Source organism: Leuciscus leuciscus (genome assembly GCF_965113295.1).
Source record: "Leuciscus leuciscus genome assembly, chromosome: 24".
In the NCBI taxonomy this organism is placed as follows: Eukaryota; Metazoa; Chordata; class Actinopteri; order Cypriniformes; family Leuciscidae; genus Leuciscus; species Leuciscus leuciscus.
The window spans coordinates 15,752,560-15,775,579 of NC_138723.1; the positions used below are offsets into that span (position 1 = coordinate 15,752,560).

The 23,020-nt window shown below is 36.9% G+C and overlaps 3 protein-coding genes across 11 annotated transcripts in view; 2 read left to right on the forward strand and 1 right to left on the reverse strand.

Moving 5' to 3' along the window:
• cadm2a (cell adhesion molecule 2a) overlaps positions 1 to 23,020 on the reverse strand; it is a 500,950-nt gene that overhangs the window by 182,496 nt on the left and 295,434 nt on the right. The gene's annotated exons all lie outside the window — the stretch shown is intronic.
• On the forward strand, positions 23 to 22,007 carry LOC309489031 (uncharacterized protein). 4 transcript variants are annotated; one of them, XM_082157543.1, is made up of 5 exons: positions 23 to 218; positions 4,833 to 5,126; positions 5,315 to 5,442; positions 8,822 to 8,928; positions 21,860 to 22,007. In XM_082157543.1, exons 1-5 carry the CDS (start codon positions 62 to 64, stop codon positions 21,990 to 21,992), a joined length of 819 nt encoding a protein of 272 aa, XP_082013669.1. In that variant the 5' UTR covers positions 23 to 61; the 3' UTR covers positions 21,993 to 22,007. The 4 variants fall into 4 exon arrangements, with proteins under 4 accessions (XP_082013669.1, XP_082013668.1, XP_082013670.1 ...); XM_082157542.1 differs by lacking the exon at positions 21,860 to 22,007 and adding an exon at positions 9,032 to 9,225 and having other exon boundaries at positions 34 to 218; XM_082157544.1 differs by lacking the exons at positions 23 to 218; positions 21,860 to 22,007 and adding exons at positions 4,631 to 4,757; positions 9,032 to 9,225.
• The window catches only part of LOC309489028 (C-type lectin domain family 17, member A-like), a 261,815-nt gene continuing 250,438 nt past the window's right edge, over positions 11,644 to 23,020 (forward strand). For 3 of the 4 annotated variants that reach the window (XM_082157524.1, XM_082157525.1, XM_082157523.1), the window contains exons 1-3: positions 11,644 to 12,598; positions 12,695 to 12,979; positions 13,120 to 13,247. In XM_082157524.1, the coding sequence (XP_082013650.1) occupies positions 12,337 to 12,598; positions 12,695 to 12,979; positions 13,120 to 13,247 (675 nt within the window). In that variant the 5' untranslated portion in view covers positions 11,644 to 12,336. Of the gene's footprint in view, positions 12,599 to 12,694; positions 12,980 to 13,119; positions 13,248 to 13,813; positions 13,921 to 14,385; positions 14,913 to 23,020 lie in introns of those variants that run through there. The other variant, XM_082157526.1, reaches the window with a different exon arrangement.

A 23,020-nucleotide genomic window follows, 5' to 3' on the forward strand; every position in this document is an offset into this window, starting at 1 on the left:
AACTAATCTACACAGGAACAAGGGAAAACATTGTTTAAAGTTTGACGGTTAAAGAGAAGAAATGTCTGATAATATTTATGATGATGTGATCAGTGAGTCTGAGGGAATGAAGACAGATAGAGAGGAGATGACGGTAGAAATCTATGAGAGTGCAGATTGTGTGAGAGATCATGACTTCAGGACAGAGACAAACACACACCAACCGCTTCAGCGTACAGGTGAGTACATTCATTTAAAAAAAATGTTTTTAGCAAAACATCAGAGTTTGCACGTTCAGCCATTTAACATCATATCTCTGGTGCTCAGGAAGAGATTGTGTGAAGTTGCCATGTTCTTCTGGTGCTATGATAGGATTTTAAGTTAAAATTAGGCAATAACTAACCATTAGTCAATGTTTTTTTGGATAATCACTAAACCTTCTCATAACTGAAAAAGGAGCAAATATGTTTACTCCATAAATCTGATATCTGAAATGGTTTTATTAACTGACCTGTACACTGACAACCTTAAACACTGAAGCACAGCGTCAGTCCATTGCTTGCCCTTTTTTAATGTAGCAAACCTCAGATGAGGTCAGATGTACTAGAGTGTCTGCTCAAATCAGAAAAAGAACTATAGAGAAACATCCAGCATTAGTGTGGTGTTATCATAACTGTTTCATGGAGGACCTGAGGCCTTCAAAGAAATGTTCATGAGAATGCTGCTGTATCTTTGTGTTGGTGGATAAAACCACAGACCATAAACAGTTTTTTCAGTCTCACCTTTTTCCGGCATAGTGCTTTTAGTTACAATCATCAGCTTCTGTGGTGCACAAAAAGGCAATGTTTTGAAGATTTCAAAACATGGGAACTTGAGAATTCAAGCTTGAAAAATGACACAAAAGCACCATTAAATATATCATAAAATATTACCACATAACTCTGGGGTTTATTACAAGTCTTTAGTAATCCTACAATAGCTTTGTCCAAAGATCAAACTGAAATGTGAGTTTTCATTTATTGATAATGTTCTCCTGTGAGCTGTCAAATGCTGCAACTGAATCAGAAACAGAATGACACAACACAAGGAAGCTTGATTTCAATCTTTGAAATAAATTGAAAAAAGTAGCACAAATAAATACAATAGAATAAAGATACAAATAAAGTTTAGAAATAAAGAGAAAAGTGTTTTAGGTCTAACACTAGTATTCAGAAATACTACAGAAACTGAATAAAGAAATCAAATGTAAAATAAAACTGGATAGTATTTTAGTCCTGTATAAATTACATACATAGGCAATCTTTATTGCTATCTTTTGTTGTTTTATCAACACAAATGACAGACACATATTAGGCTGCTGTCACTTTAAGAGCTAGTGTCACTTTAAAAGCTAGTGCACGGATCCATTATACTGTTTTCATTTTGTTGAAGCGTGTTTTCTAGGGACGTGACGAGATCTCGCGAGACTAAAATGTCACGAGATTTCTCATCGAGTGAAAAGCTGTCTCGCGATATCGCCACCGCTACATTCACCACTGTCGTTTTGCTGTTTTTATAAAAATAAAAACTATTGCAATTGTGCTCATACAGCACGAGTTGCACAGTACAATGATCGCGTGATGATAGCAGAGGATTCGTTGCACAACAGAGCCTAAGTGTCTGATAAATGTCTTATCTTGTAGAATGCACTCAGCACTGCCGTTCGAGGTCTTCAATCAGAAGTTCTGGAAGCTCATAATTCATTTCCAGTAAGGTCTGAAGAGACTCATGTGAAATCATCCAGGAGAGAAGTCAGTCAGTTGAGTTTGCGGCAATACTTTTTACAGTGCTTGTATATTGTTGTCTTTCAATGCATTTGATAATTCATACTCATAAAGTAGAGCTGAAATAACATTCATTACAAGATTATTAGTTAAAACATTTCAAAATGCACATTTAGACTATTTTTACGGTCATGAAATTTGTCATTGAGGATTTCTATAAAATAGTTGTCGTGAACCCAATGTCGTGTCTCGTCTCGTGAGATAAGTGTCTCGTCACACCCCTAGTGTTTTCTCAGGTTACTGATGTACTTACACTGGTTTATGCACTATTGTAACCTAATTTTCCTAGCATGCACATTAAGGAAATTATATTTTATTTAAGAACAACTTTTTCAAAAATTAATGCACTTTAAAAAGTGAATGTCATTTCATTTCAATAAAAGATGCAATGCTTGATTTGGTTTATATTTGCTTATTGTGCTCGCTTGCACCCTCTTGTGGGCATATGAGACAATACAGTGCTTTTTTCCTGTAACATAAGAATTGCCTTTAGAATTCGAATTTTGCTAATATCTAAGAAAGAAATTTGAATTGAGCTTTTCAGCCATTTTGACAGCCCTACTGCGGAGGAGCGCTTATTAGCTATTTTCACTGCCTAATATACATTTTTTCACTTGTTGAATATCTTCTTTTTTTTTACTGTTGAATTAATATTAAGACATTATGAATGCTTATAATTAAAGCTCTTTTATTATTATTATTAAGCTCAGTGCTTTATTGTCAGCCCCACAGTGCTACCAAACACTTTCTGTAGAATTTAGTGGCTCCGGTGCTGCTGCCCTCAAATGTAAGTCTGGAATGGAGCCCTGTGAACTTTAAAATAGAACTGCACATTGTAATTTCTTTAAGTTAAGTCTACTTATTACCAAGGTATTTGTCTGTAATACAGTCAAAAATCAAGGTACTGATTCTTGAAGCCCACACACACACACACACACGCGCACACGGAAGAATAACACACACCAATACAGAAAAGATAGCACAGGACAGGAGCGATGGCAACAAACACACTTGTGCCATCTTTGATCGAAAAAGGCACATAAACACTTTAATCACATGTTTATCCCACTCTGGTGTGCATGTGCATTTTTGGGGAGCTTAAGAAACTGAGTTCATGTTGACAACGTTACACGACATGAATATATTCATGTCAAAAACACTGAAATTGAGAGATTTTAGGTAGAGCTGCACAATTAATCATTAAAAGATTGCGATCTCGATTCAAACACCCACGCGATTTCATTCCTAAATGACAACGATTCCGCTATGTGTATTACGGCGTGTGTCCACTGGCGCGGAGCGAGCGTGAAGCTCAACTTCCATAGGAATGAATTGCGTCAGTGGACACGCGAGACCTGTTTCACATCGCAAGCATCAGCGGAGTTCAATTATCATTATCATTAATTATCATTAATGATAATGTGTGGTTGAAAAGACTGTTTGTGAAGTGCTGTTTCATACTGTACGTTTACATGGCAGCTGCTCTCTCCGGATGAGTGGCAGCGCAAACACAGATTTGAATGTTGCTGTGATTTGATGTCATTGATATGGGCAGCGACAAAACACGAGCTGCTCACGCTCAGCTGACGCTTGAGATGTGAAACCGTTTAAATCAAAGACTTTAGGGACTTTGGTTAACCTTTGAGAGTACGATGATCACACTGCAACATTCAAATCTGTGTTTGCGCTGACGCTGATCCGCAGCTGCCATGTTAATGTACAGTATGAAGCAGCGCTTCACAGACATTCATTTCAACCACACATTATCGTTATTTATATTACAAACATTCAAAATAACAGGGGATAAAAGTGCCCTGGGATAAAAGTTTGGGTATTTAAATGTCTACGGTAGAGATCAAAATAAGAGAAATTCATCTTTTGAAAGTATTTTGACACATAGTATTTGGCCTATGTATAGAATTAAGGCAGGAGGTGGCAACGAGTGTTTGCCATTGAATCGTCCATTTAAAATATTTATTCACAGACGCTGATTAATCCAATAACAATAGGCCTTTATGACTGAGACATTGACTCCATTCAAATTATTATTTTTAATTATTTCATTCACATTAATATATTTTTCAAATAGACTAAAGCAATGGACATTTTGTCAGAACCACTAGTTTGCATGTTAGCCTACTTTTTTTAATTTTATTTATTTTTTAGAATCATGGGAGAATTGCAATCTCCATTTTACACACACACACAAAAAAATCTTAATTCCCAGAATTGTGCAGCTCTAATTGCTTCATTGAAAAAATTCAAATGAATTTGTGTGCGCTGGAAGAGTTTGGCCAGTCACACACATACTGTGAGTTTGTCATTTGTGCTGTGCACTGGGATATGTAAATAATGTAAATGTAAATGTAAAACTTAAACTTATACCGAATTTGAGGTGTATTACTGATTGTACATACTCATCGAAAGTGTCATTCTGTATCAGCCTCATTTTGTTAATGAAGTTCAAAACCATTATAGCTTCCTAGATCATTGCACCTCACGTGACTTTACACAGTGACCTCAGATCAGTTCCGTTCTCAGTGGCATGTGAATGACATTTAAAAGAAGCATCGCAACCAATAATTCAGTTACATTTTCTGATTAATTTAAGTTGAATTAAGACTTTTCAATCATGTATAATTTTCCTGTGCTAATTTGAAACCACACTACCACAATAGTGCCCTTTGTTGTTATGAAAATTAATATTAACAGACAGGATGTCACATGCTCTTGTACTGTGATGTACTTTGCCACACATTGCCCTCATGTACTAAAATTAGAGTCTCAAAAGCAGAGGACTACAGAGTACAAATGCACACAGACAGTTGTCGTCATTTACGTCCATGGCTAAGCAAGCAAACATGTCTCAAATTCCTGTTTATGGAAATATAAACACTGCTGGATCGAGGGGTATGAACAGACAAACAGAGAGAAACCAATCACCTCAAGACACAGGTACAAATACAAACACATTTTCTGAAGTTTCTGTAGAAATTAAGAAATATTTATTTTCATGTCTGCCATTTTCAGGAAGTGATTCTGTGAGGAACAGAAGCTCCAGAGCAGCTGCAGTGTGTTTGGTGTTGCTGTGTGTTCTTCTGCTGACTGCAGTCATAGTGCTGTGTGTTCACATCCATACAAAGAGCACAAACTACACAGAAGAGAGAGATCAGCTACTAACCAACATTACCAACCTGATAGAAGAGAGAGATCAGCTACTAACCAACATTACCAACCTCACAGAAGAGAGAGATCAGCTACTAACCAACATTACCAACCTCACAGAAGAGAGAGAGCAGCTAAGAAATGATCTTCAGAGTTGTGGTAAAGTTTCTATGTAGTTATTTGCTATACATCTATACTTTTTTTTAAAAGCATGATAGAGTTGGGTTGTGCTCTCAGTAACTTTCAGGGTTCATAATCTACGAGTTTAACTTTACTATCTGTTATAAGTTACTGATAGGTGAGTGTAATGGGAATAAAAAGCTAGCAGCTAAACTGGTTGTTTACAGGTGGATGGACTTACTATAAATCCAGTTTTTACTACATGTCGAATGAGAAGAGGAGCTGGACTGAGAGCAGAAGATACTGTACAGAGAGAGGAGCAGATCTGATCATCATAAACAACAGAGAAGAACAAGTGAGTGTGAGAAAGAATAGTGTGTGTGTGTGTGTGTGTGTGTGTGTGTGTGTGTGTGTGTGTGTGTGTGTGTGTGTGTGTGTGTGTGTGTGTGTGTGTGTGTGTGTGTGTGTGTGTGTGTGTGTTTTATAGTAAAAGTGCAGCTGTTTTAATTTGGGCTTCTATGTTTCATGGCAGGTAAAACTAAAACAATTGCAACTTATTTTTTTTATTTTTTTATTGCGGAAATATAACTAATATGTAGTTATAGGGTAAGTGGTGCTTGTTTACATCTTGTTCTATTCCAGGTACAATAAAAATGCATAAACACAATCTAATATCACTTACTCTGAAACCTTTATTTGATTTTTTTTTTTTTTTTTTTTTACAGATTTACAACATTCATTTAAAACTTTTTTTCTTTCTTTTTTTTTTTTAAAACAACATTTCATTTCATTTCAAATGCTGAAGTCCTGATAGCCGGTTTTGTCCCCATTTTCTTTTTTCGCTTGCTTGGCTCCTCTTGTTCCTTTTCTTTTTCTTTTTTCCACTGATTAAAGGTGCAGTCTGGAAGAATGACAACTAGTGGTGGAAATAGTTACTGCAGTCCAAATCAAAATATCGGAGATATTACATATATATTATATAAATATATGATATATTATTATATCAATATCTGAGTCTGCTCCTCAGACTGGACGGCGCTCACACGGGTTGCCAGTTTCAGCACACGAACAGGAACAAGCGCAATGGACAATGAAAATTGTCATTTGGCGTGCAGTATCACAGACCAAAACAAAAACAAACATTCCAGCCTGGAAACACACATTTCAAAGTAAAATAACTGGCTGTAGAAGTGTTTTTCAGAGAAACGAGTATGTGAACTTAGCATGTTTCCACAATATGTGCAAACATATAATGGTATTTTTATACTTTAGTAGAATGAAAAAGTTACATACAGCACCTTTAATCTTAAAAAGGAATCCCATGTCTCTTGCTATTCTGTATTATGTATTAAACCCAGAAATGTTCTCACCATTTAATCATCTTTTACCCTCATGCCATCCAAGATGGATACAGCTTGCTTTCTTCAGATGAACACAAATGAAGGTTTTTAGAAAAATAATCTCTGGGAAATTCCCAGAGATAATTTATCAATAAAAATGTTTTTAAAAAGAAATTAAATTAAATAATGTAAAATAAAACTTTAGCATTTGACGAGAAATGTTGTATTCTCAGTGGAAATACATATAATGCAAGCTTATGGGATCCTAAAAGTTGAAGCATCAAACAGCCCACACACCAATAAAGACGGTAATCCATACGACTCCAATGAATTAGAGGTCTGCAAGACTGTATGAAATATTGTAATATGAATAATATTCTAAACACAATACATCGCCTACACAATACGCGATTACGCGAGTACGACACGCGTGCAATGCTTTAGCATACAAGTGACAGTCGAGCATGCAGAGCATCAGGGAGAAGTTGAAGAGGAGTTACTAAAACTTACCAATGCTTCGGGAAAAACTGCATTTTAGACGAGTTTTGATTTGATTACCACAACAAACAATGAGCCTGAAATCTTCAACAGTGGATGTTATTCTTTTTCTTCACAACACTCGTGAATAAGCAATGAATGATGACCAATGTACATGTAGCATAACGTCACTCAGTTGAACAGAGTTTTAAAATATTTGTTTTATTATTGTTAATATAACGTTAGCCAGTTGGCCAAGAGTTCTTTGAAACATTGTTCTTCAGTAAAGTAACTTAACATAAAAAAAAAGGTAAATCTTTTTTTTTTACACCTTTATTTACTTTTTTGCTACTGGATCACATAGTTTGGCTATATAATATTTTCTACTGCATGCTTATGCTTCTCTGTAATGGACAGTCTATATTAATATTTGTGGGCATTATTGTCAGTGGTGGTAGTTTAAGGCCTATAATAAAAGTTTACCTCTTAGCAGCGTGTGTGTGTGTGTGTGTAGCAGAGACAGCGCGCATCAGTGAGAGCTTAAAGTGATACTGATGTCGGTCTCGGGTCGGGTCGGGTTTGGGCTGAAAAATTGCAGACGTTGTCGGGCTGGGGTCGGGTTAGGGCTTGAACAACACGGGTCAGGGCCGGGTTAGGGCTGGATTTTTTGGCCCGAGCAGAGCTCTACAATAAATGAATCAATGTCTTCTATTTAACTATTTAACAAGAGGGTCTCAAGCACCACTTTTATTTACAGCCCGTGGATATCACACTTACCCTGTAACTTCATGGAACAAGTGTATATTTTCCAGTAATTAAAAAAACAATAGTAGTAATATTAGTAGAATAAGTATCCCTTAGTTCTAAAATACCTAAGGCATCTTTACACAAAAAAAGCGACACAGAAACCAAATCTGAAGCGGCATAAAATCACAAAATGTGCTTTTACACAGATTTTTCATTGCTTCTCTGAAACGGCATAAATACATTTACACAGGAATTAAAATTACGGGAATCAATGTTTTGAACATTATTATTTTAAAACTACAGTTTTAACAAAGTGTTATAAAATATTTAAAAAATAATTTTAAAAAGGCAAAAAAGAAGTGAAAGAAGAAATTATGAAGTATTACACAGAGTAGATCACTGCAGGAATAAAAGAGGTTGAAAGTTGTTGTTTTTCAAAGATCCAGAAAACATGAACAATTCTGCTAGCGTTAGTGTTTCAGGCAGGACAGCAGATTTCACTGTTGTGTGGGGGTGAAATATGACGTCAAGGAGATGATTTTTGGAATATAATATATCAATGCACAATTACAGTGACGCCAAATAAGCATTTACCGTATCTGAGAGAAATGTAGCAGCGCGTTGATCTGCCAGTCTCTTCAAAGAAAGATTACAAACATTGAAAGCCAATTGATAACACACATCGTCAACTCTGTTATTTTGGTGGTTTGCTTCACTATGTGAGTACAGGACTCTTTTACTTTATTATCACTTGTTGACTGACTTTTTTTTTTTTTTTGGCTAAAACAATATTGAGCTTGGCCTATATGTTTTGTCTCCCTCTTCTTGATTCTCGCACCACTTGAGCTGACAGGTTGCTTTATGTTGTCATGACAATGACGTAGTTTAGGGCGGCACAAGTTTGCGTTCATTTACACTGAACCAAAACAGTAGCAGAGTCGCCTTTGATACTAAGGGGCTGAGGAGGGTGAGACCCAGCATATTTTAAGTCTGCTTTTATGCATCATTGTGTCTTTGCACAGAATTTTGAGCAAACACAGAGCCGCTTTAGAGCAGCCTTAACTCGACTGTGTAAAGATGCCTTTACAGTATAAATAATGTGTTAATTTTCCTGGTTGTTACCCCTTTATTCCCTAAACTTTACATATTGCAACTGTTTCATCTGCTCAGGATTTTGTGAAGAACATGACTGGTTCTGCTATAGTCTGGATTGGTCTGACTGACAGTGATGTGGAGAACACATGGAAATGGGTTGATGGAAGCACACTGACCTCTGGGTGAGAAAACACTGAACTGATTATTATCTAATAAATGATTCTTACAGTCAGTATCATATCACACAGAAAGCAGCACTGAACATCTAATGCTGATCTGTTTCAGGTTCTGGGCGTCTAAAGAGCCTAATGGAGGAAGAAGAGAGAACTGTGTCGTGACTGTGGCTGTGCCTACATTGCCAGAGTGGGGTACTTTAGTTGGGTGGCTTGATGTTGAATGTACTAAAGCTTATCAATTGATCTGTGAGAAGAGTATTTCACAACTCACACTGCCATAGAAACATCACACACCTTTTTTGATGCAAGTTTAACAGAGCAAAACTTTTGTAATAATTGATTATTATCTGAAGCAGTGTTTCTCAACCTTGTTCCTGGAGGATGCTCTCAATAGCACATTTTGAATGTCTCCTTTGTCAACACCTATTTCATGTCCTGGAGTTTCTTGTAAAGAGCTGATGAGTTGTCAAAAGTCTAAATAGAGAAAATGTGATTGATGGTTTGACAGCTTTTTGTTTTATTGTTATTCTGTAATAACTACACTTAATATAAAACATGTTTTTGTTTTGAATACACACTCATTCAATATTATTAAAAAAAAAGTCCACATTTTATGTACTATGACTATGACTATGACAGAACACACATGGAAAGTGGAAATGATTTAATAACCCCCCAAAAAACAAAAAAAAATAATGTTGTCTAAGAATAAGTTGGACCAAATTTATAAATTATCTATTTACACTAACGTGTGTTCACACTTGTAGTTCGGTTTACTTGGTTCTTTTGGTATGGACCAAAAAAAGGGAAACAAAGAAGATACATTTAGTCCTGGTTTGCTTAGTGTTTACACTATCATGTTTAACACCAAACCCAAATATACAAGCATAAACAACTTTTATGAAAAAACAAAGCTTGTGTGTGGGGCTAAATGTGCTTGTTGTATGTGTGTACATTACATATGGTAAGTGAAAACTCATGTAAAGCTTATGAAACGTGTAAAGGAGTCAAAACAGCCTAAGGAATTCCTCTGTCACACACACAAACAAAGATCTGCTGCAAGCACACAGGGTTCCAATGCCTGTACTGAACTGTAATAGGTTGCATCTTGTGAAACAAAATGCGTCTGTATGAACAAATAACTGAATTCAAGCCCTTTTTTATACTCATGATTTTTTGTAAATAATGGCAGTAACTATAGTAAGAGTGAGTTAAGTAAATATAGAAGTCGACCTTAATGATCTTATCACAATTAATACAACATGATTTAAAAAATGAGACTAAATGTGAAGTTTATCAATCAAATCTTAATTAACCAATAACAGCTTTAACCAAGACCACAACATGAGTAGCTCTGGTGGAAGACAAAAACATAAAACCTTCAGATGACACAGATGACACACAGCTCATATACCGAAGACTGACCAGATCAATACAGTGAGAGACTAGTTCAAATGTCAGAATCAGGAAACAAGTATAGGCTAATATATTATGAGTGTGAATCAGTACACTAATACATATATTTTTACATTACATTTTAAAACTGCACGTCTTTCTCTCTCATCAACACCAGAATCATTTTTGCCAGTACTACTACATGTTTTCAGTAGTTTACAAAGTCTAAATTAATTTGGATTAGATTGTTTAACCATTTAAACCCAAAATATACAGCCGGTGGCAGTTTGCTGTTTGTCCTCTATCTATATTTTTTGTAAGTTACTATGTACTGAAATGTGTCAAAAACATCACACAGCTCAAATAGTAATGTGTTTTATGTCATTTGAAAGTTCTCATGGAGTAGACTACAACCAGCATAATTGTTAAGCATAATTGACTAAACGTGAGCGAGTTGTTGTACGCGAAGCCGCGCAAGACCCATATATATGGAAATAATATACGGATGACACGTTAATCACGCTTTCGCTTGTAACTTCATGAAACATGCTCAGATTGTGGAAAATGGCATTATTTTCACAAAACATCATTTACAACGGATTCTCATGATTACGATTGAATCTTTCTTTATCTTTCCTGATAAAGCAGCGTTTATGAGCGTTGCTGTTTGTGTACAGCCGTTACCGAGGAAACCACAGTTTCTGCCACTCCTAAAGCGCCTCCTGCTGGCAACTCTTTGTAAACAGCCTTGCAAACCTGTATTTATACTACGTGGATTTTTTATACAATATTTACTTATGACAGTAAAATAGGGCATTCTAAATCAATCTACAGCAGTATTTCCTCTCTCACTCAGTAGAAAATGTGGTTAACACCCAGTCATGCTTGGAAACAAAAAACAAAATACCGCCATAATACCGTGAAATCGGTATAATTTTGAAAAATACCGTGATATGGATTTTTGGTCACACTGCCCAACTATATGACCAAACTGTCATAAGTAATACTAATTACTTATCATTACTTAAAGTGGATGCTCCCGTTTGAAATGAGTCCAAAATAAACATAATCCATTGTGTCGATCACAAGATATTCTTCATAGAGTAAAAAAATGCCCATTAGGGAGTGTCAAGGGCTAAACAAAAAGGCTACCTGGGTTACAAATGCGGTAACTTTTGATTACTTTATGCTATCACCACAAAATCTGACACAGATGCAGCACACATGTAGGGAAACTTCACAAATTCTTTTTTAAATTTTTTTTATACATTTCCAAACATTGTTTTTGCCATTAATTGTAATAATCCAGTGAGATAATTACAGCAGTTTCTCGAGAATGTACAAATGTAAAATGTAAAAATAGAAGATTTCTATCAAACAATATCTACCTTTTGACTCTCCTTGCTATTGTTTTGGAGTTATGAGTCTTTACTTTTGAGAATGTCACTCAAAAATAAAAATAAAAATAATCTAAAAATGCCTTTAGGGCTGAAAGGGTTAAGGCTCAAATCCTGCAATCCATCTCCTATATCACATGGACCTTTAGCCCCATCTAACTGCAGTTTGGACCAGCAGAAGAAAGTAAAATTGTTCTAAATTGTTTTGGTCACACCTTAGATTACTAACTATTAGAACTAACTATTAACTATGACTTTTGCCTCAATAAACTCCTAATTACTGCTTATTAATAGTTAGTAAGGTAGTTGTAAAGTTTGGGTAGGATTAAGGGATGTAAAATGGTCATGCAGAACAAGGCAATAATATGTTTTTCAAGTAAATAACAAAAAGCAACTAAATAATAGTAAGAATTGGACCCTAAACTAAAGTGTTACGGACGGACGGACGGACGGATGGTCAATCCGATAAATACATTTCCAGACAGACGTATAGATGGATTCACACTGTAGTGCAAGTAAGAAATTTAAATGAAATTGATATAAAAGTTAACTTACAAGAAAAAAAAAAAAAAAACTTTATCTGTATCCTTCACCAAAACATTTTTATATAAGCAGACAGGATATGACTGCTCAGTGTGGTCACATTGCTGTAGATAAAGTTCAGCTTCTAAAAGCATCAGTACACAGCACACGAGCAACTTACACAATGGACTCTAAAAGACAGAAAATCTGCAAGAAGACTCATGTCAATAGTGGCATTGAAGTACGAGAAGATGGTGAGGAGATGATCACTGATGCCAACAGAGACACAACAATCCATCATGATCTCAGGACAGAAACAGAGAACTCAGACACCGCAACACATCAAACACTTCAAGACACAGGTACTAAGACTCATTTCATTATTAACATAACTAAAATGCACATTTAAGTCTAATGAGTGATTAAGAAATATTTATCTTCATATCTGTGATCTACAGGAAGTGTTTGTGTGAAGATCAGAAGCTCCAGAGCAGCTGCAGTGTGTTTGGTGTTGCTGTGTGTTCTTCAGCTGACTGCAGTCATAGTGCTGTGTGTCGAACTCAGTAAAATTATTGACCAGTTTAACATCAAGTACAGAAACCTCACAGAAGAGATAAAAGAGTTAAATGGCAGAAAATCAATCTTGGACGAGAATATTACGAATTTATCAAATTATAATAAAACCCTGATTTTACAAAAACAGAACTTACAACAGGAAATGAGAGAACTTTGGCGTGAAATGGGTAATAAAAAACTACACAAATATTCAATATTAAAAGAATATAGTTTATATGTTTTGGGTATAACCTGTTATAAGTAAGTTGTGTCAGTCAGTGTGGATGGGGGGAAAAAGGGCTAATTGTTGTACTGGTTGTTTTTACAGGTGGATGGAAGTGCTATCAATCTAGTCTTTACTTCATCTCCAATGAGCCAAAGAACTGGACTGAGAGCAGAAGAGACTGTACAGAGAGAGGAGCAGATCTGATCATCATAAACAACAGAGAAGAACAAGTGAGTGAAAGCGAATGTTTGTTTGTGACCATAATCAAGTACTAAATTATAGTTTGCAGTGACAAAGTCTGAGAAAACCTTCAAGGTAATTCTGAGTAGAGTATGCAAGCGGTGTGACGCTCCGCTCAATCTTCAGCTCTATGCCAGTGCGCTCCACTTAATCGCTCAGAATGATCACTAACAGACTACACCGCTGCAAAGTTATTTCAAAATTCGTTTTACCCCTAAACAAAGAAAGAAAAATCCTTTCGCTGTTGGTGTATCACCAAACGGATCTTTGCTACTCTTTCTCCACACTCCCTTTCAATTTCTTCCTCTTCATTCTTAACTTTGAAGATTACTGTGCATTTTGTTATATAAGGTATACAACTTAATTAAAACAATTTGAACTCCATAACCTTAGACCTATTCACATATTCTCGAACCAGCACAAAGATCATTCTGGGTTGAGAGAGCGAGCATATTTATGTAGAAAACTGATTCATAAATTAAACAAACACTAAAACAATAAGTTTTCATTTGGGGGTATGGGTTTTGGTTATAAAGTATATTTGTTGATTCATTAGGAGTTTTTAAAAAGAGTTCCTGGTGGTACTGAAGTCTGGACTGGTCTGACTGACAGTGATGTGGAGGGAACATGGAAATGGGTTGATGACAGCAGACTGGCCTCTGGGTGAGAAAACACTCCTCTAAAGCCACATCCACCAAACTTGGCACAGGCTTACAGCCTGTTCTGACTTTGTCTGTCTGTCTGTCTGTCTGTCTGTCTGTCTGTCTGTCTGTCTGTCTGTCTATCTATCAGCCCTTCTGTAATCTTTCCATCCAAAACCACCAACTACAAAAATACTGGAAATGCCTGAGCAACCACATAACATGCCTTGGTAACTGATCAGAACACTTTAGCTACACCTTTGTAATCACACAGTACATCATACCAACCAACTACAACCACCCAAAACACCATAGCAACCACCTGGCAACACCCTAGCAATGCCAAACAAACAACTTGAGCAACTACGTACAATCATTCTGTATATCTGTGTGACTGTACGGCCATTAAAACTATAAATCATTTAAAACGGTCAGCATCATATCACACAGAAAGCAGCACTTAACATATAATGCTGATCTGTTGCAGGCTCTGGAAGGATGGAGAACCCCTTGATAACACTGGCGATGAGGATTGTGCCATAAATCAGTCATCAGGGTTGGCTGTTTATTCATGTAATAAAACTTCTAAATGGATCTGTGAGAAGAACACATTTTAATTTTAATTGCTATAAGTGTTACAACATGTTTGTCTCATTTCGCTTTTTGTTCTGAAACACAGTTATACAAGTTCCCAAGCAATAAATCATCTTTATCATTAAAACAATGAGTACATTTATTTATGATTCTATTATGTTAAGTGATGTGTGCAGCTTCTCATCCACCAAAATCACAATTAAAGCTGAAGTGTGTTAAACGGCCTCACATTACTGAATGTGTTTATATACATTAACTCAAAAAATGCCTTGAATTCTGTCTGGTGAGATTAGAAATGCAGAGACTACACACTTCACATTTAAAAGGAATCAATCATTTGAACCATAAAAAAATAAATAAAAAAAAAGTGAAAAAAATGTGATTGCATTTATATCAAAAGCCTTAACAACATGACTAGTTATTCTAGTTGTCAAAAAAAAAAAAAAAACACCTTTATAAGTGATTCATTATCTGCTATGTATATATATATATATACATATACAGTGGGTACGGAAAGTATTCAGACCCCCTTACATGTTTCACTCTTTGTTATATTGCAGCCATTTGCTAAAATCATTTAAGTTCATTTTTTTTCTCATTATTGTACACACAGCACCCCATATTGACAGAAAAATACAGAATTGTTGATATTTCAGAATTGCTGAAATATCACATGGTCCTAAGTATTCAGACCCTTTGCTGTGACACTCATATATTTAACTCAGGGGCTGTCCATTTCTTCTGATCATCCTTGAGATGGTTCTACACCTTCATTTGAGTCCAGCTGTGTTTGATTGGACTTGATTAGGAAAGCCACACACCTGTCTATATAAGACCTTACAGCTCACAGTGCATGTCAGAGCAAATGAGAATCATGAGGTCAAAGGAACTGCCTGAAGAGCTTAGAGACAGAATTGTGGCAAGGCACAGATCTGGCCAAGGTTACAAAAAAAAAAATTCTGCTGCACTTAAGGTTCCTAAGAGCACAGTGGCCTCCATAATCCTTAAATGGAAGACGTTTGGGACGACCAGAACCCTTCCTAGAGCTGGCCGTCCGGCCAAACTGAGCTATCGGGGGAGAAGAGCCTTGGTGAGAGAGGTAAAGAAGAACCCAAAGATCACTGTGGCTGAGCTCCAGAGATGCAGTCGGGAGATGGGAGAAAGTTGTAGTAAGTCAACCATCACTGCAGCCATCCACCAGTCAGGGCTTTATGGCAGAGTGGCCCGACGGAAGCCTCTCCTCAGTGCAAGACACATGAAAGCACACCTGAAGGACTCCAAGATGGTGATAAATAAGATTCTCTGGTCTGATGAGACCAAAATAGAACTTGTTGGCCTTAATTCTAAGCGGTATGTGTGGAGAAAACCAGGCACTGCTCATCACCTGTCCAATACAGTCTCAACAGTGAAGCATGGTGGTGGCAGCATCATGCTGTGGGGGTGTTTTTCAGCTGCAGGGACAGGACGACTGGTTGCAATCGAGGGAAAGATGAATGCGGCCAAGTACAGGGATATCCTGGACGAAAACCTTCTCCAGAGTGCTCTGGACCTCAGACTGGGCCGAAGGTTCACCTTCCAACAAGACAATGACCCTAAGCACACAGCTAAAATAACGAAGGAGTGGCTTCACAACAACTCCGTGACTGTTCTTGAATGGCCCAGCCAGAGCCCTGACTTAAACCCAATTGAGCATCTCTGGAAAGACCTGAAAATGGCTGTCCACCAACATTTACCATCCAACCTGACAGAACTGGAGAGGATCTGCAAGGAGGAATGGCAGAGGATACCCAAATCCAGGTGTGGAAAAACTTGTTGCATCTTTCCCCAAAAGACTCATGGCTGTATTAGATCAAAAGGGAGCTTCTACTAAATACTGAGCAAAGGGTCTGAATACTTAGGACCATGTGATATTTCAGTTTTTCTTTTTTAATAAATGTGCAAAAATGTCAACAATTCTGTGTTTTTCTGTCAATATGGGGTGCTGTGTGTACAATAATGAGGAAAAAAATTAACTTAAATGATTTTCGCAAATGGCTGCAATATAACAAAGAGTGAAAAATTTAAGGGGGTCTGAATACTTTCCGTACCCACTGTATATATATATATATCAGCAAAGTTTGTACTATTTTATGTTTATTTTAATAAATAAAGTACATTTATTTTTGTTTAATAAATATATATCATAATGTGCGTGAAAGACAAGAATGGTCGACGACTATATGGTAGGCAGGGCTGTGCGATATGATGATATATATCGTATGGACGATATAAAAAGTATATTGTTTCATATTATGCTCTATCGTTTATATCGTGGTGTCGCAAAAAACATTGTTTATGACAAAACGTTTTCATCATTTGGATGACTGCAATCTTACACGCAACCACGGGGACGCAGGCAGAAACATGAATAATGGCGAGTGAAGGGGAGACAGAACCGGGTGGCTCCGAGCAGGAGGACCAGCCAAGACAAACCGAGGAGCTCGTTCCTAAACGAGGGGCTACCTCTGTAGCATGGACATGGTTTGGTTAACTTTCTATATGTTTGGTTGACTATTTTATTTTGATAATGAACATGGTGCGATGTCAAGTTAGCAATGCTAGAACGTGTGCGCGTGTGAGGCGTCGGCGCGATCACAGGATTTGTTGTCCTTCTGAGGGACCTGTTACTCCGTATGGTCATACGGATAGAAGCAACAACAAAAAAATGATTCAAAACTGTATAGTTTTTGTAAAATACAGAAAACAAGCACGATGCCGTTTTCTGCCCTCTCGGTTTCCTTTACGTGAACTTTGGATCCCGTTGCATGAACCGAGGCCAGCAAAAATGTTCCTTTCGTTTTGTTAATCTGTAATTATTTAAGTGCAATAGCCTATATTTTGCCTATAGGCCTATATATTAGTTTTATATATTTAAGTTTTATTCTGTTTCCTCCGTTCACAGAAGCGCTTTAAGTGCGTGATGTGACATTGTGTGAATCAATGTTCTACACTATCCTGCAATTTTCGCTGGTTTCAAAAACAAAAAGTTGCAAATTACCTGCTATTCATTTTCACTGAAATGTAGGCCTAATTGTTTGACATTTGGTGACATATACAGTAGCATACATCCTCGGGAAAACTAACGCCAGCGCATTGCCATTGCGACTTAAGCCTGGAACACACCAAGCCGACGGTCGGCCGTCGGGCAGTTTCCGTGCGTCGGCCGACTAAATCTTCTCAGTGTGTTCCGCACCGTCGGCTGAAATTGGTCCTCGTCGGCTTTGTAACGGCCGATTCGACATGTTGAATCGGCGTCGGGCCGTCGGTGAAAGAGGGAACTCTGATTGGCTGTTCAGCTTAGTGACCGAGTCAGTGCACGAGAATAATAGCAAAATAGCGAGCAAAGTCAAAACGGTACAGATAGAAGGCTGTTCTAATGATATGTCATCTTATCTGAGTGTTCCTTGGCGAATATTTCAATATTAACACGAGAGGAGTGGAATAAAGACAGTGTTTAGCAGGATTGATATTCAAAACGGTAAGCACGCACTGCTTTGTTTACGGTTTGTGTAACTGCAGCCGGCAGCGCCGGTTTCCCTTTTTGAATGACGAATATAGACGAATATATCTGCAGAAATAGACAGTTGTCTCATTTACACGCAGGCGCAGAACGCGCATTCTAGCTGACAGTCGGCTGTAGTTCTCTCGGTGTGTTCAAGTGCAGCTTTTTACCCCGACGCGAGGCGACAACACAGTCGGCTTTCATCAGCGCTAGTTCGTCTGCGTCGGCTTGGTGTGTTCCAGGCTTTAGGCTACCTACTCTATGACTTGACAACTGAGCACGGGCATTTCACTCACGTTGATATTGGCTATGCGTCAATATCACATTTGCACAGTAGCCTAGCCTACTATTTGAATTCGTGATTGGTTGACTGCCAAATTAAAATATTTAACAGAATTATCAAATAACGTTAATAACCGGTTAATGGCCTTTTCAAATAAGTGTGTCTGTGAACGATTCAATTAGATTTTGTTTCCTTTTCTGGTTATGTTCCTGTCAAAATTTTGTTCGTTTGTTTTCGTTCATTGAACAGATTCTGAGAATTGCTGCTACATTTTAAACTTGAAAGTACAATGTTTACATTTGGCATTTTATATATCAATATTTTATGTTGGGCCTGCAATCATTTGTTTTTGAAAACATTTGCCAAGAAGTTCTAAATAAAGGGAGAAAAATAATCACATATGAATGAGTAAATTTTTGAGTACATATTTATATTATATACTCAATATATAGGCTATATATATATATATATATATATATATATATATATATATATATATATATATATATATATATATTAGGGCTGTCAAAGTTAACGCGTTAATAATGCGTTAACGCAAAATCATATTAACGGCACCAATTTTTTTAACGTGCGATTAACGCAGCGCGTATTTTCTGTTTGACCCATGGCCAAACTTCTAGTTGGAGAAATGGAGATACACAGTGTTGCCAACTTAGCGACATTGCAGACGCCTTTAGCGATTTTTTTCCCTTCAACAAAGCGCCCAAACCTTGTTTAGTTTCTGAGAATCTACCGGTACCGCCGGTACTGCTCTCTCGCTCTCTGGTTATGTCTTAATGGGTCGCGTTTCAGTCACCATTTCAAATTCATTCCGTTGTTTGACAACAGAAACAGTAAAATATACCAATGAAAACAGTTTTATTGAGAATTTAGCTTCATCAAAATGGGCACAGAGAGAGACAAACTACAATGTAATAAATAATAAATGTACATTTAGCATTTTCAGAAGAGCTGCCCTGTCATGCAAAAATCTAAACATGTTTGTGTTAGTAAATTGCTCAGTACAAAGAAAGAGAAGTAATGGTAACCTGGCATTTTTTTGTTCTTTCTACATATGTCTAATAGACATGAACAAGTTCTTTGAAAAACATCTATGACCTTTGAAACATGTCTCGTCCTTATGCTCTATATTGACTATGGTTTCAATAATAAACATACATTTGCATAAAGCATCTATATTTATCCATGCCCACATTGATTAGAGTATTACAAACTTGAAAAGTATTAATTTAAGGTACATTTAAAAAAAAGTGCGATTAAATGCGATTAATCGCGAGTTAACTCATGACAATCATGCGATTAATCGCGATTAAATTTTTTTATCGATTGACAGCCCTAATATATATATATATAAACTATTATTTTAGTTTATATATATATATATATATATATATATATATATATATATATATATATATATATTAAAAGAAAGTATTTTCCATGTGGTAAATATATAAACTATTAATTGATTGAATTTATAGAAAAGGTACTATATCGTTATATTTATCGTTATCGGGATATGAGATGACTTATATCGTGATATGAGATTTTGGTCATATCGCCCAGCCCTAATGGTAGGTATGAGATCTTGAAACTGGCAAGACTATTTCAAGGAAATATCCAACATCGAATTCCCACATTTGCCGATTCCTGAAGGCATCCCAAATGCCGGCCCAATCCCTCGTATTACAACTCAAAGCATGAACTCCAAAGCACCAGGCTTTGACAATCTACTAGTGGATTTTTGGAAAGTGAAGGAAGCGTGTCACCATGATTGAATGGCTAGCAACCTTCTTTTATGCTATCATTGACTTTTGCCATGCACCAACTAACTGGACCACAATCATTACAGTCCCTATTTTCAAGAATAAAGACAACCCAACAGAATGTTCCAATTACTGCCCTATACCCGCCTCCTGAAAAACTCATTAACTGGGTTAAAATGCTCTATGAGAACACCAGCAGTCATGTGAGATGTGCAACTGACATTTCTGATAGCTTTCCTGTGAAGGTTGGTGTACACGAAGTGCTCAGCAGTGTCGCTCGCTTCTCTTCACCCTGGTCATGGACACCATCATTCGAGACCTGGAACAGGGTGTCCCATAGGCCCTGCTATATGCTGACGACATTATGCTGGCTGCCACCATCCGAGAAGAACTGGAACACCAAATCCAGGTATAGAATGACCGCCTCAGCAAATATGGCCTCCGCCTCAACATCAAGAAAACTGAATATTTGGAAACCAATCCTTCTGATGGCAATATCCTGGTCAGTAGCGAAGTCCTGATAAAGAGAAACAGCTTTAAGTACCCAGGATTGCACCTGTAAAGTGACGGTGGTATCAATAGCGAAGTGTTTGGGAAGGTGAACGCAGCCTGGATGGACTGGAAAGAAGTCACTGGAGTTTTATGCGATAAACGTATACCAATCTGTCTCTAGTCAAAAATATATTGAATGGTAGTACGTCCAGTTGCGCTGTATGGAGCCAAATACAGGCCAGTTACCAAAAGCACTGAGCACCCTCTCCACGTTATGAAGATGTGCATGCTCGGCACCGATTACTGATGCGTCTCTCCTTAACCACAGCTGTAATGATACAATCCGGTGGCAAATGGGTGTTGCACGAATTACGGAGAAAATGAGGCAAAGGCGTCTTTAGTGGTATGGCCACTATACCACTGTCGCTAACACCACCTACCACTTAATGGTGGATGGGAAACGGCCACATGGACGACCAAAGCAAAGATGCCGGGGTACAATTGATGGAGATATGAGGATCCCCAAATTACACCCGAACCGGGCGCTCAACCGTGCAAAATGGCATGCCAAGATCCGAAGTGCGGACTCCACACTTGTGGAAAATACATTAGGATGAAGAAAAATATAGATTAAAATAAATATTTAAAAAGTAAAGAATCTGAAAGGTTTGAAGGAGATCCCATAAAAAATGTAATATGGCATTACAATAGTAATATTATTATATAATAGTATATAGTATATCTTTTTTATGATATGACTAATATAATATTTGTATGATATTTTATGTGGCAAGTTTTGTGCCATCTAGTGGTTACAAAGAGAATAAAATCAACTGCGCATTTAGCACCTTTAGCCCTGTTGTACCTTACTTATATATCAAAATGAATCGATACTGAGTAGAGATCAAAATCGAATTGCAAGCTTATAAATCTAATCGTGAATCCTGAAAGTGGAAAAGCGGCTACTGATTAATTGATTCAAATTCATGATTCATTTACTTACGTGTTAGGTGTTTTGTTTTTACATTTTACAAAATGATTTCACTCCTATTCTATTATTAGGAGTTTTTTCAAACTGATGATGGAATCTGGATTGGTCTGACTGACAGTGATGTGGAGGGAACATGGAAATGGGTTGATAACAGCACACTGATCTCTGGGTGAGAAAACTGAACTGATTAATATCTAATACATGATTCTTACAGTCAGTATCATATCACACAGAAAGCAGCACTGAACATCTAATGCTGATCTGTATTTTCAGCTTCTGGGCGCCTGGAGAGCCAAATAGTTACATGGGCAAAGAGGAAGACTGTGCTATGCTGTATCCAACAGGGTGGTATGATTATCCACGTAATGATGTTTTTAAACGGGTATGTGAGAGAAAAGCATCTTAAAAGGCTCAAAGATCGCCGATGGCCCAAGATTATTGTTGTTCAACATCCATTACTATGTGTTATATATCTATCTACCTTATACATTTAAAAGTTATATTCTTAATATTTTTATTTTAGTTTTTTTTATGTTTGAGCTTATATACAGTCTCTCCATATTAATAACAGTCTGAGTAATTCTGAGTCTTGAACTGTAAACTCTCTAGTGTTGACTTTCGAAATATATGTTGGCTATGTGTCGATTCAGAATGACTTATGAGCAGCAACCTCTTTATGTTCGGTATATCATTTATGCCCCATTTGCCAAAATGGGGGGGGGGGGGGGGGGGGTAGAGTAAGGGGTTAAAACAAAATATGATAAAATGTGATTGCTAATAGGAAGCATGTAAAAAATTGTCTGTAATTTTTTTAAACTTTTTTGTAAGCTACAAGTTCTGCTGTAATCATCTTCATTATTAAATCATTAAGCAGAATAATTTGTTTCTGTTATATTTTACAGTTTCATGTGTGTAGATTCTCTGCAGTTTTCTGTTGTTTTAATATGTATAGGCTAGAAGCGTTACTCCACATTTATAATAAAACTGTTATACTTCCGATATCTCAATACCAGTGATGCCAAACGACCAAACGATGAGCTCCAACACATATCAGATCAAGAGTCTGCAGCCTCACACTAGGAACAACAGACTGATGTTAATGCTAGGCTAACGGCTAAATCTGGCTAATATTCACTTCCCAGACAAAAAAATAAATAATTTCCTATGACGTTGTTTGAGGACACAGTAGAAATTTAGGGAATGTTCAGTCTTTATTTCCACTGATACATGACCTGAAAGCAGTTTATCTCTTGATAATCACTTAGTGTGCTTTACAACGACATCAGTCTGCTTTTAACTTATGGCTACCTGACATGAGCATGCAAATGCTGTGATATAGTACTGACGTCTTATGTGAGGAAATGTCTTTTAGTTATAGAAACCACTTATTAGTTTCACATCCTCTAAAAAGTTTTTTTTTTAGTTTTTTTTTTT